At 47.5% G+C, this 17,500-nt stretch overlaps 1 protein-coding gene across 1 annotated transcript in view; it reads left to right on the top strand.

The window, feature by feature from the left end:
- LOC143114467 (ERC protein 2) overlaps positions 1-17,500 on the top strand; it is a 182,722-nt gene that overhangs the window by 71,888 nt on the left and 93,334 nt on the right. The window contains 3 exon segments of the mRNA XM_076276086.1: positions 7,436-7,573; positions 11,853-11,993; positions 14,411-14,551. Of these exon segments, the coding sequence (XP_076132201.1) occupies positions 7,436-7,573; positions 11,853-11,993; positions 14,411-14,551 (420 nt within the window).

The raw sequence follows: 17,500 nt of genomic DNA, 5'->3' as shown, positions 1-17,500 counted from the left end.
TGGTCGTGTGGAGAATGCTGTGGGCTGTGTCAGGTTAGCAGTGATGTGTGTGTCTGTGTTTGTGTGTGTGTGTGTGTCTGTGTGTGTGTCTGTGTGTGTGTGGTGGGGGGTGATCACTTTGATAAAGCTCTGGCTTTCACATCACCCAAGGGGCCGCACCAACAGCCCCGCACAGCTGTGGTCCTCCGATGGGTGGGCTGACGTTCGCTCCCCTTCACCCCCACTCCCTCTCTTTCTCTCTCTTTCTCTCTCTCTCTCTCTCTTTCTCTCTTTACCCCTCTTGCCCCCTCTTTTTCTTTTCCTGGTTGGATCAAAGCTCTGGCAATCCTTCAGAACACAAAAAAGGAAGAGAAAAAGAGAGAGAGAGAGGGATAGATATCGCCTTCCTTCTCCTCACTAACATGGCTCGAGATGTCTATCTGGCTTTTTGGTTTTGTTTCGTCCTTATCCTGTTCATTGTCAACACGGGTGATGGCCACAGCCGTCCGACACATGGTGAGGCAAGATATGCTTAATGAGATCACAGCTCTCGATAGGGATGAGAGGAATGAGGAGGCCACCACTCATTCTCTACTTTGTCTTCCCTTTCTTGCTCTCATTTCCTCCCTCTCTCTCTCTCTTTCACTCTCTCACTGACTTTCTTCCCCTACTTGTGCTATTCACGCATTTTTTTTTTTGTGCAAAATAATCGCTTTTTAATGCAAAATAGATTTCCCAACGCCCCGCTCAAAACATTCTCACACACTTGCTGGCTGTAGTCTCGGGGCTTTTGTTGGAATCTAATTTATGTGCATAACCGCAGGGCGGTTCACGCTTCGCTATGTTTGAGCAGAGAGTGAATAAGAATGCGATGATGAGGACGGAGCAAAAAAAAAAAGACGAAGAAGCCGCCGTGGCCTGCATACTCCGCAGCGCATGAATGCTGGAGGGGGACTCTTCACGTACGCGTCGCCGTCGCTACCTCCGCCACCGCCACAGAGGATCTCACCAGCTGTAGAAGAGAGAGAGAGAGAGGGAGAGAGGGAGAGAGGGAGAGAGAGAGAGAGAGAGAGAGAGAGAGAGAGAGAGAGAGAGAGAGAGAGAGAGAGAGAGAGAGGAGAGAGAGAGGAGGAGAGAGAGAGAGAGAGAGAGAGAGAGAGAGAGAGAGAGAGAGAGAGAGGGAGAGAGAGAGAGATGGGGGGGGCACCCCACAGAGTGAATTCTCCCAAGCTTGACCTTTGTTCTGCTGATGCGAGTAAACAGCCTTTACATAGAGAGATAGATAGAAGCTTTATTTGTCATTGCATAAAATACAGAGTGAGATCGAAATTCAAGTGGCCAATCTTGGTACATTCGCTTTGCGTTGAAAGCCTTAAAATACATAGCTTCTCATGGCAAGAGTCAAGACATGGTTGTGTAGGTGAACACCTTTTTTCCAAACCTGAACGCAGTCCATAGAAAATTGTAACTTGGGGACTTTCCCCATTTTGGGCCAAAAAAAAGAAGAAAATAATAAGAAAAAAAACTCTTTCCAGGTTTTCCAGTTTGAGGAGCAGTATTGCATGACCACAGCTAATGGTTGCATAGTGACCGCTGTCATGGCAACTATGAATATGTGTTGTCCCAAGGAGGCCTCTCAAACTTTTTTAGAAGAGAGTGACAGCAGACCCACACCCACCCATATAACCAACACACACACACACACACACACACACACACACACACATGCACACACACACACACACGCACGCACACACACACACACGCACACACACACACACACACACACACACACACACACACACACACACACACCCACACCCACGCACACACACGCACACACACACACACTCACACACACATACATTTATAGATACATGCATACATTTGTGTGTTTATGGTTCGTTGCATGCTGAGTCCCTGTCGACAATGGCCCTTGTCCCTCAGACCTTCCCCACACGTTGGCCCCAACACAGTTAATCAGCACATTGACAGTACACAGTGACAGAGAGCAGAGCAGAGCCACAGTCAACAGGAAAGAAATAACCCAGTCTGGTTTTATTTTGCCTAATCCACTTTTAAAGAGCTATGAATGCATTTAATTAGCGACACAGTCATCAAACTTGTTGAGAGTTGATTTTGAGGAGGACAGAAAAGAGAGAAGAAAAAGACAAAAAGTAAAAAAAAAACAAGAAGAAATACAAAATGACTCCCAGCACACACAGTGCCGTTGCTCTCCTTCATCGACTCGAATCCCACCGCTCGCTCGCTCGCTTGCAGGCCACAAAGTTCATTCCTGGAACGGGGAAAATATCCCAGCATATAAATTGAGCTGTTGAAATCACATTCATTTGCCTAGCTGCCAAGCCAGCCCGGGGATGATGACGATGAGAGAAAAGTGACTATGTGTAAAACCCTGTTGACGATTTTCAGGAGGGGTCTTTTTTTCCTTTGTTTCTGCTTGTCTCTCTCTCTCTCTCTTTTCCCCTCTCTCTCTCTTTTCCTCTCTCTCTCTCTTTCCCTCTCTCTCTCTCATATGCTCTCTTGTGGTGTCTTCCTCTCGTTTTCGTCTCCTGGGTTTCCCCTCTGTCGCCTGATGTCATGGCGATCCCTCGTTCCGGTCGATAACAGATGAGTAATGTGTCATCGGCCGTGTGCATATGACGTCGTGGCGAGGTCAGATGAGGGGACTGCTGGAAGGAGTGCTGAGGCTCGTTCAGTGGAGTTCACCTCTGTCTGCATGAGGGATAGGCACAGAACATATGTCTTATGTCTGTCTGTCTGAGTGTGCGTGCATGCATGTATGTGTGTGTTTGTGTCTGTGTTTATGTGTGTGTGTGTGTGTGTGTGTGTGTGTGTGTGTGTGTGTGTGTGTGTGTGTGTGTGTGTGTGTGTGTGTTGTGTTTGAAAGAGAGAGAGTCTGTGTTTGTCTGGTATCTGTGTATGTTTACCAGTTTTTCTGGTACGTTTTTCATTTTTTCTGTGTGTGTGTATGTGTGTGTTACGTCAGTGTATATGTTTCTCACATCTCTATCATCATCCATGGTGTGCTTGCTCTCTGCTCTGCTGGGACATTTCCCAAGTCTTTTGTCTTTTGTCTTTTGCGATGGTGCTCCTGCAGAGTGAGTTCTCAGCACTGGAAGGTGAACTGGAGATGTGATTAAACTTCTCTGGCAGTACCTGTCTCTCACCACCAGGGGGCAAAATCTGACAGCCTCAGGGCCCTCATTTCACTGAGAAGGAGTTTGATCATTGTATTACTGTATTGTGTGTGTGTGTGTGTGTGTGTGTGTGTGTGTGTGTGCGCGCTTGAGAGAGAGAGAGAGAGAGAGAGAGAGAGAGAGATTGGGTGTAACTCACTTCCTTTCACTATTGGATTGTTTATTGGAATAAGTCTGTGGAGCAGGTGCTCAAAGCCATTGTGTACTTGTATATCACTGGCACAATGTAAGGCCCCTCCATCCTGTATGGTTGACCACTGAGCATGAAAGAGAAATGGAAGACATGGCTGTTGCTTCTCTCTCTTCAGCATCATGTTGGGTACAACTATACAGTACTATCACATCAAAGTGTTTGCATTTTTATATCTGCGTTGTTTCATATAAGCATTCATCCCGTCCTGCGCTGTGTTGCTTCATGAAGTAGCAAAGATGGCTGATGAATATTCCATTGGCTGTGTGTGTGTGTGTGTGTCTGTATGTGTGTGTGTGTGTGTGTGTGTGTGTGTGTGTGTGTGTGTGTGTGTGTGTCTGATATAAATGTAGGGTGTACTGTATAAGGGTGTGGGTAATCGTCGTACCTCCTCATTCAGACTGTAACTAATCACTAAGCCCCGGCGGTTGCGCTGGAGGCTACAGTCCGCACACTCTGTCCTTCCTATTGTTAGGCCAGCGGTTTGCTTCAGCACCAATTTGATGGCTGGATGCAGCCTCCGGTGACCCCTCTCCAGCCCAACCACCCTCCAACCCTCCTTCAAACACCACCCTCCCTCTGGCCTCCCCAAAACCCCTCCACCAGCTCTCCTCTGCTGCTTCGGTTCTTCGCTGCATTTTCGGAAAAGTGATGACAAACCTCAAGAACTGGAAAGAGAGGGAGCAGGAGCGAGCGAGGCCGACTCAGTGATCCTTTTGGTATTTTTAATGGGCTGAGCCGCGCGCATACTTTCGGGGAGCTTGCTGTAATTACATGGTCCCGGCGATCAGGCCTGGCTCCAGGGGCTTTTGTGCCTTAAACTGATGTTTTTATTGGTATTGATTTGGGTCGGGTTCCAGATTCCGGACTCTGTGCGCTGTGGCGGGCTCCTCTGGTACCGAAGCTCCGTGCAGACGGCTTTCGAGAGCAACGGGGGCCTGTTTCAGATCGAAGCAACTAAAGAAGCCTCGGGAACGCCCCGCAATAACGCCCCGCTCTTGCTTAAAAGCCCCGATGTAATCTCCGAAGTCGTAAAAAAAAGGGGAAGAGGTGATATTTTATGACCGTTTATCCCAGCGAAAACACGCGCGGTGTCCAACAGAAACTGCCACGATGCATTTCTCGTCCTACATTCGCGCGGCGGTGTTTTTCGGAGGCCTGAGGGAAGAAAGAGATCGAGATTTGAGCCGTTTGCCGGCCAACGTCAATAAGGAGGTGCAGCGCACAGACGCGGGGTTGGGCGGGCAGGCGGGTGGGCGAGTTTCTGACGGGAGCATTTTCAGATGGCCCTCCCTCCTCCCCTCTCCTCCACCCTCCCCCTCCTCCACCCTCCCCCTCCTCCTCCTCCACCTCCTCCGCCCATTCTCGGGCTGTAACCAGAGAAAAGCTTGTGCGAGCGCGGATTTGCATGGGTGTTTTGCGGCGCTGGGCACGCAGACGGACTTTCCGCCGCAGGAAATCCGATTAGGGCCCTGAGCTGTGCACGGGCAGCCCCAGGCCCTCGCTCCTCCAGGGCCAGCCCAACCCCAAGGAGAGTCTCTGGGTCTGAGCCCCAGGGTTAGGCCTGCTGTGGGCATGGTGCTGAATGTGTAGTAGGCAGAGGACAACCGACTCAAGAACCGAACATTTATATTCAAGGGCCACAAACACACACAAATGCATGACCACACACACACACACACACACACACACACACACACACACACACACACACAAGATAAGACCCCTTAACACCCTTAACACTCATAGAGGAACATGATCACAGGAAAGTAACTCAACACAGTCTACAGAAGCCAATAGAGTTGCTGTAAATATGTTAGTGAGTTAAGTAAGGAATAACAATGAGTTAACAATGCTGGCTTAGAGTCAGTTAACTATGACAGGGCAGTAGGTGGTCTTTCAGCGTGTGTGTCTATACATGAGCATTTACATTTGGGAATATTTGTATGTATTGGTATGTCTGTCTGAGTGTGTGTGTGTGTGTGTGTGTGTATGGGTGTGACTGCATGTGTGTAAGTGACTGTAGAACTATTTGCCGTGAAAACCAGACCAAAGAGGAAAGCCACCTCCTGTTCTCATCATTCGAAGAGCTCCCAAAAATCGACCCCCCACCCCTCCCAAAAACACATGCCTGTCCTGAAAAGGCATTCACAACACACACACATAGACACACACAAGAAACACAGTACTGCCTCCTAGGTGCTTCGAAAGGCTCCGGAAGAATTCTGGAACGTTGGCGTCCACTTTCCCATATCCGAGCGGACCCTGAGGCTGTGCCTCTCAGCCTGTGGGGGGTCAGAGGTCAGGGTGCAGCGAGAGTTTTTTCCGCATGAGTGCCGGGAGGCTACGCCGAGCCGCACTGCTAAATGTTTCGTCGGAGAGCTGTTTTTGTTGTCCGCCCGGGCCAAAGAAAACGCGGCGCAGCGAAGAATGTAATCATTTATCTGGACTCCGAAAACGCCATGCTAAATTTGCCCTGAAATAAAGCCCTCAGAGGTGCCCTCAGACACGCACATGCGGCCGCCCATACACACACACACAACCACATTCATACACACACACACACACACACACACATACACTGTATCAGACATAGTGGGGTGTTCATTCCCTGCTGTTCGCTTGAGTCTTGCGAATTCGATGTTGGTTATTCCCGTAAATACGTCTTTCTGTCCCGTTTAACCACTTGTTCGCCGTGTTCAGGCTGACATAGATAAAATCCCACATTCAACTCTATAAAGGCCGACTTGACTCCAAACACAGTAGAAGTATTCATGTTCAAAAGACTCTAATCAGCTGTGCCCTTTTCGTCAGTATTGTTTGAGTGTACTCTAAATGTGGGCCACAGAGCTCCTGCGTTTCCCAAAGCCCAATTAGTGTGATGATGAGGTTCCCATGGCGTCCCCTGAGGCTCAGCTGTTAGCCTCCAGCCTCACCCTGACTCACTCTAATCACCCTGACTCACTTATCTCCCTCCTCACAGGCCTTTTCCATCTCTCTACCACCCTCTCTCTCTTTTTTTTTTCTCTGTCCTTCTCTTTCCATCTCTCCTTCTCTCTCTGCCTCCCCTTGTCTTTCTATCTCTATCATTCTCTCTCATTGTCTTTCCCCCTCCACTCTCTTACAATCACCCCCCTCTCTCTTTCTCTCTCCCTCTCTATCCCTGTCTTTCTCTCCCTTTCTCTCTCCCCTTCCTTCTCTCTTACAATCTCTCTCTCTTTCTCTCTCTCTCTTTCTCTCTCTGTTCCTCTCTATCTCTGTATTTCTCTTTGCTTGTCTCTCCCCTTCCCTCTCTCTCTCTCTCTCTCCTTCTCTCTCCATATCCCTGTAGTTTTAGGCCTGTGGGGAGGCCTGCTGAATCCTCCTTGCCCTCCTCCACCATATTACCCTGGCTCCAAAAGGCCTTGTGTGAGTTTGTGCCGCCGCCGCCACATTATCTGTGAAGGCACCCATGACTGGAATGTGTGGGCGACTCGTCTCTTGGGCCGGCCACTCTGTGAAGACCAGCACTTTCACTGTGCCCACCGGGCTCCATTTCCAACAATTAGGAGCCATTTGGGGCCCGTCAGTGTGTCTCAGTGCTGTGCCCTGATAAGCTACTGTGTGACCACACGAGTGAGAATGAGGGTCCGCTGGAGTTGCTCTTGGCCTCGGCTTGTTCTCGTTTGACGTATAGTGGCCCTGTTTTTCTTAGGCTGAATGACTATAAGCTGTGCTGTGTTTGGATGGCGTTCGGGTGATTGTGGTCTGTGAATGAGCCCGTTTGATGCAGATGTGATACCACTGGCTTTTGTCCTTCCCCTTGTCCCCAGGCTAGTTCTTGGGAACTTTTCTGGCCTCCTGTGGGCAGTTAGCATTTGCAAATTCTTCAGAATCACATTAGCGTTTCACAAAAAAAAGATTTATGGGGAGGATTTGCCGTAAAATTGTTGCTATTTTCTTTCTTTTTCTTTTTTTTTTTCTTCACTTTGCATTTCTGTTCCTTTGCCTCATTTGTCCCCCTTGCTCGGCTAATGGGGCTGACCTGTCTTTCTCCCCTATGCAGATTGAGAACCTGCTGGAGCAGCTGAAGGACAAGGACAAGCAGCTGGGCAGCCTGAGAGAACGAGTGAAGTCCCTGCAGACCGACTCCAGCAACACAGACACAGCCCTGTCCACTCTAGAAGAGGCCCTGTCTGAGAAGGTACCGAGAGAAAGAGAGACATTCATTATTTGTCTTTTGTTAATTTCACCATCATATATTCATTTGTGTATATGTGTGTTTGTTGCATTGTGCACTGTACGTTGTGCACGTCAGCAGTGTTTTTATATTGCACAGTCAGTGGCATTGGAGGTCTTGGAATTTCACTGCTCAACTGAAATGAATGGAATGAAAAGAGAGAGACAATGCAGTTGTGTCACATGCGTCTCTGGATAATGCCTGGATGAGTTCTCCTCTGACAGTCAGGTCGAGAGCTTTTTCCAAGTTTGCCAGAGAAAAGCACGCAATATTACTTTCATTCAATCACACTCGAGATTCCGCAGATGACAGGCGCATCGTTCACGGTTACCGTCCCAATTATTTGATCTGTGATCTGATGAGGCTCGTGTTCGGTTATGCAATGCCACATTCCTGCAGCCTGAGCTCAGGGAGTAACGTAACGAGTTGAGGATAGAAAGATGAGAGGGAGAAGGGGAAAAAAAAACATTTCGCCAGAACCATCATAACTCCGGCCACGCTCTACTAATTCCGCACTCCGCAAACAGGTGTGTGGAACAGGTGTCCGTCGAGTGAGATGACTGTTGTCTGTGTTGACCTACATGAGGTACCGTATCATCTCATATTGCTAACAACCATCATGGCTGAACTGTTTTATGAGGACACTTGTCATTACAGAACAAGCTTTACCTGAGGCCCCTGTGTCCATTTTAAATGACATCACCACAGCAGGAGCCTGAGCATTTAACTTGAAATGATATATGAAAGGATGTGTACTTTAAAGTGGTACACACACTGTGTAATTATTTGGCAGCGAGTTTAGCCATTTAGCGTCTGCTCCTTAGTGACCTCCTTTGAATTGGCAGTTGGGTCGCATTCGGTTCTAGTGGCACTGTGGGGGCGACCGATGGAGGATGTTGCTTGTTAAAAGCTTTTGCACATACCCCCCCCCCCCCAACACACACACACACACACACACACACACACACACACACACACACACACACACACACACACACACACTAACCCGGCCCTTTGATTTTGAAGTATGCAGCTGCTCTCCATAAACACCCGTCCTTAGTGGTAGTCCCCGGTCTCCCTCGCGGTCGACCTGTTCACAGAGGGGGGACTGGAACCCGCCGCAGGTTCATCATGGCACTTCCCTCCGGTTTTGTGTTTACGCTAATTGTTTGCTCTCTGAAAAGGTCACGCCGTGGAATATCCTCAACAACCCCGCCCCTTTCACTTTACTCCGTTCCCAGGCATCCACTGCCCCACTCGCTCACCCCCCCCCCCACCCATTTCCCAGGAATACGGTGAGCAATATGCGTTCCTGAGACATGATGGAAATTCTTACTCACGCAGGATTTTATGTCCCCTCAGATTAAACACTTACGGCTTTTGTTTGCCTTTGTGTTTTCTCATTGGTGTTGACGGTTAGTGACGGCCACAGTTTAATTGGCCACTTGGGACCGTACTGAAACTTGTTAGTCATGTTTGAAGCATGATATGAGGAGAGCAAAACACAGGAAATTGCGAGGGAACAAACTCCAAAAGCATATCAATTCAATTGTATTACATCCATGCTGACTTGATGGCCCCTTGTTGGCAAACAAATATATAGTGTTGACTTGTGATCATCTGTCCAACAGAACCAAAGCAACTCAGTGCTGCATGTATGGCTACAGTGATCAGAACAGACATTGTTTAGTTCATTGCGCACACTGTCGTTTTCAGTTAAATGTAAACCAAATGTTCCACGTACCTTTTCCCATGATTTTAAAGGCCCCATCCCTGACTGTTTATGGGGGGAAATGTGGTTACCTTTGTGGCTGTCAGGGGAAAGTTGTTTTTGTGTATAGAGCACAGATTAGGAGTCCACTCCTCTCTGGTAAATAGAAACAGCCCAAACATGTTTCAGTAACACTTAACCCAGTACTCCAGTATCCACAAAGCATTGTAAACACATCCTGAAAAGTGTTCATAATGCATTATAGTGACTGATGTGAGTCGATAGAATTATTTATACAGTCATGGTTGCACTCATAAAGCCCTTGCAACCTTCACAGTATCTGGTCTAGTCGTTAAGACATCAACTTTTTTTTTTACTGAAGTGAAACTGTGCCAGATGGGTGTCACATTGATTTTCAGTTATTTATTTACATGATCTTTTAAAAATTATTATAAAACTACGACATGGAAAGGTCAGCCGCTGAATTTGATACATTTTTTTTTCACCCCCATTCAATGCTATTGAGAAGAGTCGTGTCCTAGTTTTCACCGACCAGACAAATTGTTAAAGCTGGAAAGGAGTCACATATGGGTCTGCAAAGAGTATCTGGTGACACAAGGCAAATATGTCATCAGGGCCTTATCAAGAGCTTTATCGCACATTCTGAAATCTGTAAGGCTGTAAGGGCCTACACTACGTGGCACTTTACGAGTGCATCATTACTATATGTATGGTTATGTAAATCATCATGTGGCATTGTGAATACTTTATAGCCGTTTATGGATATGTTTACAATGCTCTATGAATACTAGGTTCTAGTAAAGTCTCACCCAAGGTTCTTCCGTACAGGTAAATGTAAGCATTTGTACTGTATATCCTTCCATTTACATGATGCCATTCCACAACCCAAATGTTTAAAGGATTTTTTTTCACTAACATAGACAAGTCACAGAGGTCCATCACAGAGTTGTAAGAGTGGAGAGTGAGCGGGTGAAGGCCTCTGTTACCCTGCCCTCATCTCCCAGGCAGTGGGCCTCTGTCCTGGCCTTCTCCTGGTGTTCACCCCTAGAGAGGGCTCCTCTCCTCTCACTTTCGCTCTCCTTCTTTCCTCTCACTCTCTCTCACTCTCTCTTTCTCTCTCTCTTTCTCACTCTGCGCTGGGCGGCTGGGTGAAGGGGGCGCTGAGCAGACAGGGTTTCTGCGGTCGCGCGAGGGTGTGTAATGAGTTTACAAGAGCCAGTGTGTTTGCTTCTAATCGCTCGCGCCGTCACAAAAAAAACCTGCAAATTTACTCCCCGTCTGCCCACAGAAAAACTCTCTGCTCCGAATTAACCGATCCCCCTCGTCCTCCCCAAGCCACCGGCCTTGCCAAGGCTGCCCCCCACGTCTGCGCTGCCGAGCGAGTATTTTTATTACACGTCCTTTTTGTCCACAAGTCCCAGCCGTAGAAAGCCATACCTCTCCCTCACAGGCGGTAGATGAAAAACACATCACATCAGCAGGCTACAGTATATACTTTTGAGTTATGTTTCACCTATTTTTTCTTTACCTCCCTGCCCTCCCTCTCTCCCTCTCTTTTTTTCCTGCCCTTTTTTTTGGATCACTGCTGGTTTATCGTTTTGCGCAATAGCCTGAAGCTCTAAATCTGTCAATCATCCAGTGATACCACATCATAAAAATGAGCAGCTACTGAGAGGGAAGAATCACACCAAAGAGTATTCATTCAGATGCCAGCTCCTCAGGGGAAAACACCTTGCTGCAAATCTCACTCGTCTTCATGTTTTATGTTCCCGAGTTTGATAACTTAATTAATACATTAATCCATGTGGAATAGCTATCATCTGTTTCTCTTGGCAGGCTCATTGCCCCCCCCTCCCATTGCTTTGCTCTCTTCTAAATTTATGATTTGTTTATATGTTTTTCCCCCAGCCATCTGAGAACGCCACAGGCCAATAAACACACCTTAGAAACGTGCTGCGTCTTACCTGGCGGAGTGTAATGACAGCTGAGAGATGGAATTGAAATCTAAACACTCATTATCTCATTTGTAGGGGATCGGGGGAACATCCACAGCTCTTGCCAGACATCCATGATAAAGATCGAGGTCTCTGCTTCATATGTGTGTTTGTTAGTGGGCTGTGAAACAGGCCGCAATCAGGCTAAATCACCTCACACCAATCAGACTGGTCATAGCACTGCGGAAGACTGCCAGTGATTTGCTCGTCACCGTACAAGTTGCTGTTACTTTGTTGCGCGGCGTCTCTCGACGTCATGGCTTTGTTCGCCCGTAATTGCTTCAAGTTGCTGAACTCCTTGAACATTCCATGGTGTCTCGTCACTACATTGTTGCTAGTCACTTCCTGTCTAAATACGGTTTTACTGCTCCTCTTGTTCTCTTTCACTAATTCTCTCTCTTTTTCTCAGTCACTCTTTTCAGTCTTTGTCTCATGCTGTCGCTGTGTGTGGCAGAGGTGTGCCTCGGATCTGTGGGTCACTCTCCTCTCTCTCTCTCTCTGTCTCTCTCTGTCACAGGAGCGGATCATCGAGCGACTGCGAGAGCAGCGTGAGAGGGACGATCGGGAGAAGCTTGACGAGCTGGACACCTACAAGCGTGAGAACAAGGAGCTGAAGGACAAGCTGGCGTCCCTGCAGAGCCAGCTCACCAACAAAGAGGTCGGTGTGGGGTCGAGAGGTCAAAGGTCGGGGATCAGAGTGGTTCTTCTTGCTCTTACTAGCACCTTACAGAAAGCAAGTTCAGTGTCAGATGTATTCGGCTGTGCTGTAGCTTTTTGGAGAGCTGTTGTACTGTAGATGCTCAGCTTGTAGTGTCTATAATAAGCAGCCATGACGAGCACTACATTTCCCAAGAACCCTTTTGGGCCTAAGCACTGTGAATCAACCACCACTGTTTGCCTTAATCCAGCTACACTCTTTAGACTCGATAGCACGTGTGTCTTATATAGAAAATTCAATCCAACACAAACATAGTGGCTCCATTAACACAATACAAATCACAGAACATATTTACCAATAAAACACTATAAAACTGTTGTGTCTTGTAAACTTGATATTTTCGTTTACTTCTTAAATCCATTCTCACGCAAAGAAAATGTATTAAATGACAGGCGATGATTGAGTCACTGACAAAGAGTTTGTCATCTGCAAACCAAGACGGACACTGCTGAGGTCTCTGATTATGAGTTTGCAAACAGTTATAATGGGAGTATGGCCTATAATATACATCAGGTGTATACGCTTATGTTATCTTCAGAGATAAAGGGTGGATTAATGTGCTATAAAACAGATTGAACTGGATGGATATCTGGACAAATTTGGGCGTCATGCTGGCAGGCACAGAAATACAAACAGCTGTAAAATAGCAAAACACATAATGCATATACAAACACAAATTAGGTCTGTACGTCAAACCTCCTCCACAAACAAGAGTGTATGTGTTTGTGCATGATTATGGCTGTGTATGTGTACGCGAGCACCCATTTCCATCCTCTGACGCATTCATACTCAGCATACAGCGTGGCTGCACGTCTTCTTGTCTATGAGTCTAGCCACAAAAGCAGCTTTTCATGCAGACAGACCGCTCCACACGTAGTTTGTAATTATTTTTATTGGGCAAAAAGAATTATAAGAATTTAGGATCTTTACAGCGATTCAGCAGCCGTTGTAATGCGCCGTGTGTAACCTACACTTAGAGCGCTAACATCAACAGTAAAAGTAATTCCCTCTTCTGTGGCCCCCCCACCTGTGCTCACAACGGGCTCCTCTCTGGAGAACTTTGCTCACTTTGTTCTCCGAAAAAGGGTGGAAAAAAAGGAAGAGCGAAAGAATGTAATTTATAGATCTGTTCCGCGGCTGTCCCTCTGCCAAGGCAGTCAGTCCCCCCCCCCCCCCCTCCAACCCTCCATGTTGTTCCAGCGAACATGCTGGGGCAACCTCAGTGCTGAGCTAAAATTTACGAGGATGTTTGCTTTCATACTCCCAAAAGTGTACACATATCATCCTCAGGAGAAATGATATCTCGTTGCAGGTTGACACAACGCCACCTGTACAGTTTAGAGACAGGAAACTCCCCTTCTTGAAAATCTCTTTGTCAAAAAGCAAATAAACAACCTTCAGCTTTCCTTGTTTTAATTGCACGCCTCACAGTCATCGAGGATTATGCAACTGCGGGACACGAACATAATCACTTTGTTTATAAAATGTCACCCGTTTGATGTTTTTGGCTTCTCATCCACAGCGGGAATGATGAAACTCAGTTATTATCAAGCATGTTCTACCTCTTCTCCTTCTTCTGCTTCTTCTTCCCTTTTTTCTCCTTCTGTTTGGGCGGCAAACCTCCATTTGCTTTGCTAACTGGGCTTTGCTGTAAGCTGGGCTCCGTTCCCTCCGCTCTTGAGTGTGTAATGGCAGCCTGTCCTCTCGACTCGCGCCTTCGGAGCCCCCTAACCTGCCGCTTTCCCCATCAGCCTGAAGTGGGAGGAAATGAAGGGGAAATGAGCAAATTGCATGCTTCGCACTGCAGCCCGGGCTCCCCGCGTTCAGCCAGCCAGCCAGCCAGCCAGCCTCCGCATGTGCGCGTGAGAGCCTTCTCTCGTCTCTTCCTCTCTGCAGCCAGCGCTTGCACAGGCCGTTCGCTCGCTCTCTACAGTAGGCCCCAGTCCTCACCCTGGAGGAGAAGAAAGAACCGCACAGTAGAGAGGCAGAGGCCTCCTCGTGGAGTCTGGAGTCTGTGCTTGGGTTAACATTGTAAGAGGTCCCACTGAGAGCCCTATGGTGAAGTCTGCCGACTGTAAGGGCTCATGGTGGAGCTGTGCTCTGCAGGACATAATTTGCTAAGTAGAATACAAAGCCGACGTAGGTAGGTAGCCTACTTAGTCCGCACATTAGATGAGGGCCCCTACCACGGAGCCTGGGTAGTCTTATAGTCCCCTCTATGCTGGTGGGCTGCATGGCTTGATAGTCCCCCCCCCCCTCCTCCTTGACCCCACGGCTCTGCTCAGCTCCCCCTGCCCTCCCTCCCTGACCTCCTGTGCTCAACCGTCTCTTGTGTTGTTTTCTCTGTGCTCCCTCAGTCCTCTCTGATAGACCTGAAAGAGCAGGCGTCGTCGCTGGCCTCCGAGGCCCTGAAAAAGGACTCCAGACTCAAAAGCCTGGAGCTGGCCGTAGAGCAAAAGACCCAGGAGTATAGTAAACTGGAGGGCCAGCTGCAGAAGGTAGGTATCGTAGCGCTAGGGGGCTCGACCTGGCCCGCCCCGGCCTGCCTGCTTGCTAGCCTGTCTGCCTGCCTGGTGCTGCTGTAGACTCCTCCTCCTCCTCCTCCTCCTCTTCCTCCTCCTCCTCCTCCTCCTCTTCCCTGGAGCCCTAGGATCTGCGGGCCCAGGGGCTGTCAGGAGGCCCAGATGGGAGGTGCTGATAGAGGGCGTGGGTAAACAAACAGGCCTGGCTGTTTGGGCTTCCGGGGGCTATGGCTGCGATGCATATCGCAAGGAAAAGCCAAGCCAAGCGACAAGCGCTCCCGTCACAAAGCAAAAGGGCATAGAGACAGCGTGGTGGATTTAAATAAACACTCGCGTGCTGGGTTTCTTTCATGTGAAGCACCTGCATACACACACACACACACACACACACACACACACACATACTGACAAAGAAAAAATACAGATCTACACTGTGACAGAGGCAAAGTACACTTAATGCTACATTATCGATCATGCTGACATACCATGCAATGTGAATACCAACACATGTAGCAGGCGTTTCCAAAGGTTCATTCATGTGTAGCTATTACATCATTATTAGCTTGTAATAATGTGCTTATAAACAGTACATCACACACATTTAGCCTCATTGTTTTCACTAGTTTTCATTGAGTGAATTTGGAGTAATAATTCAATAAACAAGGACAAGTACAGGCATACATAAGCAGTGATTTTCCACAGGTTTATTTCTTGAAGCACATGCAGTGATTTTCCGTAATGTAGGTGAATGTTATCACTATCTGCGCACTATCTGCGCACCATCTCCGTCATTTCCGACTGAATCATCATGACTGCATCCTTTGGAAGTATGTGGTTACGCTACTGTTTGGTGAAACATCCGGACACTGTTTCACAAACACACACACACACACACACACACACACACACACACACACACACACACACACACACACACACACCCAGACACACACGTTTCGTTTCGCCAATACTTAAGAACAAACACATGCACGGAGGTACTGTACATACACTCACACAGACACATGTGGGTTCCCACAGTGATGATATAGCTGTGGTTAGGCATGTTGATTCTCAGATACACACCACTTTGGCTGTTTATAAACTGTCTGCTGTCCACCAGAATGTCTGCGGCCCATGTAGGAAGTGACCACTCGTGCCGTTCCCATTGTACCATCCTACAGCGTAAAGACGTGTGTTATTTATAGTTGTTTCTGATATATATATATATATATATATGTGTGTGTCTGTGTGTGTGTGTCTCTTGAGAGGTATTCAGAGTTTTGGGTTTGTGACTAATAGGAACAGGAGTTTAAACAGTGGTGAGCAAAGAGGAGGGTTTGTTAGCTCAACTGGGCAGAGTTCAGTGCTCTCCTGCTGAAATGAGCCTTTGATGGACTAGTAATAGTCTGACTCAGTCATCCTGGAGAGTTCCGGAGCAACTTGATGTGGCTGAACACACAAGAAGACAGCCATTCGTAGACGTCACTATGAAAACTTGACTGTCTATTAGGGTTCCTGTCAGTCTATAATAACTTAGATCGGAGTTTTCACTCGGATCTTTCACTAACTGACCATGTTTAGCAATGTGTCAATCTGGAAATCTGTCAATCACATCATAAGACCTGGTGCAGTGAGAGTGAGATATCTGAGTGGAATTTGATGCTGATGCATGATGTTGCGGGAAGGCCTGCTCTTTAAGTTGACCTCACTGTGCGTTATTGTGCGTCACAGCGGAAAGGTTTGCGTGTTCTCATGTTGCACAAGAGAATCCTTTAATCAGGAATTCCCTTCTTTCACAAGGGTGTCTCTTAAAGATGCGGATGTTTGTCACTCTTACAAACACGCATGCACACACATACTCCCACACACACACACACACACACACACACACATACACACACACACACACACACACACACACACACAGAAATAGAGGGAGAGGGAGGCGTGCAATGTCCATTTGTGTAATCAGTGCTGAATCTATAACAGAGTCTGTGTTTGGCTTTACGGAGTGGTTGAGATGTCCAGTGGTTTCAAATGTTGACATTTACAAAACGTCCTCTCGGCCTGTGAGTAAACCATCCGAGGCTCGATTGCTGGACCTGCTGCAGTCAGCGTTGGGACTGTCAACTCTGATGGGAGCTCTCAAACAGTGCACTCCATCCCTACCAACAAAGCAAAGGACCCAGAGAGACCCATGCAGGGTGGTCGTGTCCAAATTAGTGCACTCGCTTGAGTGATCGCCTCCTCTCCTAGGGTAGCCCGCTCATACCCCCCCAACATCATTTTGACATCATCCTCATGTGTTTTTCGTGTGGAAGAATAAGACACGTCACATTAATATGTGGGCATACTTCTCTTTAGTCTGGAGCCCCCTCAAAGATGACACCAATTGAGCTTTAAACGCTTACAGACAGCAAGTAGTAAGAAATGCACATATGAGGCATGAATGTGTTTTCAGCTAAAAGAAGTCAGGCTTTCCAGGCTCATTTTTTAGGCAGTAGGAACTCAGCATCGTTGCTTTGAAAAGCCCTTTGAAGAGAAGAACCGTTGTCATCTGCCTTCAAGATAATACAGATGTTTTGTGATGTCACCATAAAAGCAAATGCTGAGCCATTCTTCTTCTTGTCTTGCCTTTTTCTATTTTTCTTTCTTCTTTTTCTTTCTTTGTCCCTGTTTCCTTGTTTTGGGAGCATTGTCATATTAATATCTTCAGTCACACCGCATCCTCACCGCACGCCGGCTCATTTGGAGACCATGCCTGTGAAATATTATCCCGCGAGACCAGAGGAGCGTTACTCAGTCATTCCTCATCACTGATTTAGTGCGGAAAAGTCTGTCCAAACACTGGAAAGATTCATATCAAAGATGTACACGCACAACATGCCAGCACACAATTCAACAACACATGCATGCACAAACACA

This window comes from Alosa pseudoharengus, unplaced genomic scaffold (assembly GCF_046254945.1).
Source record: "Alosa pseudoharengus isolate Yale_2024_CS ecotype anadromous, Long Island Sound unplaced genomic scaffold, YU_APseudo_1.1 YU_APseudo_1.1_scf_9, whole genome shotgun sequence".
Classification (NCBI taxonomy): Eukaryota; Metazoa; Chordata; class Actinopteri; order Clupeiformes; family Clupeidae; genus Alosa; species Alosa pseudoharengus.
This window is presented reverse-complemented; position numbering and strand designations above follow the sequence as displayed.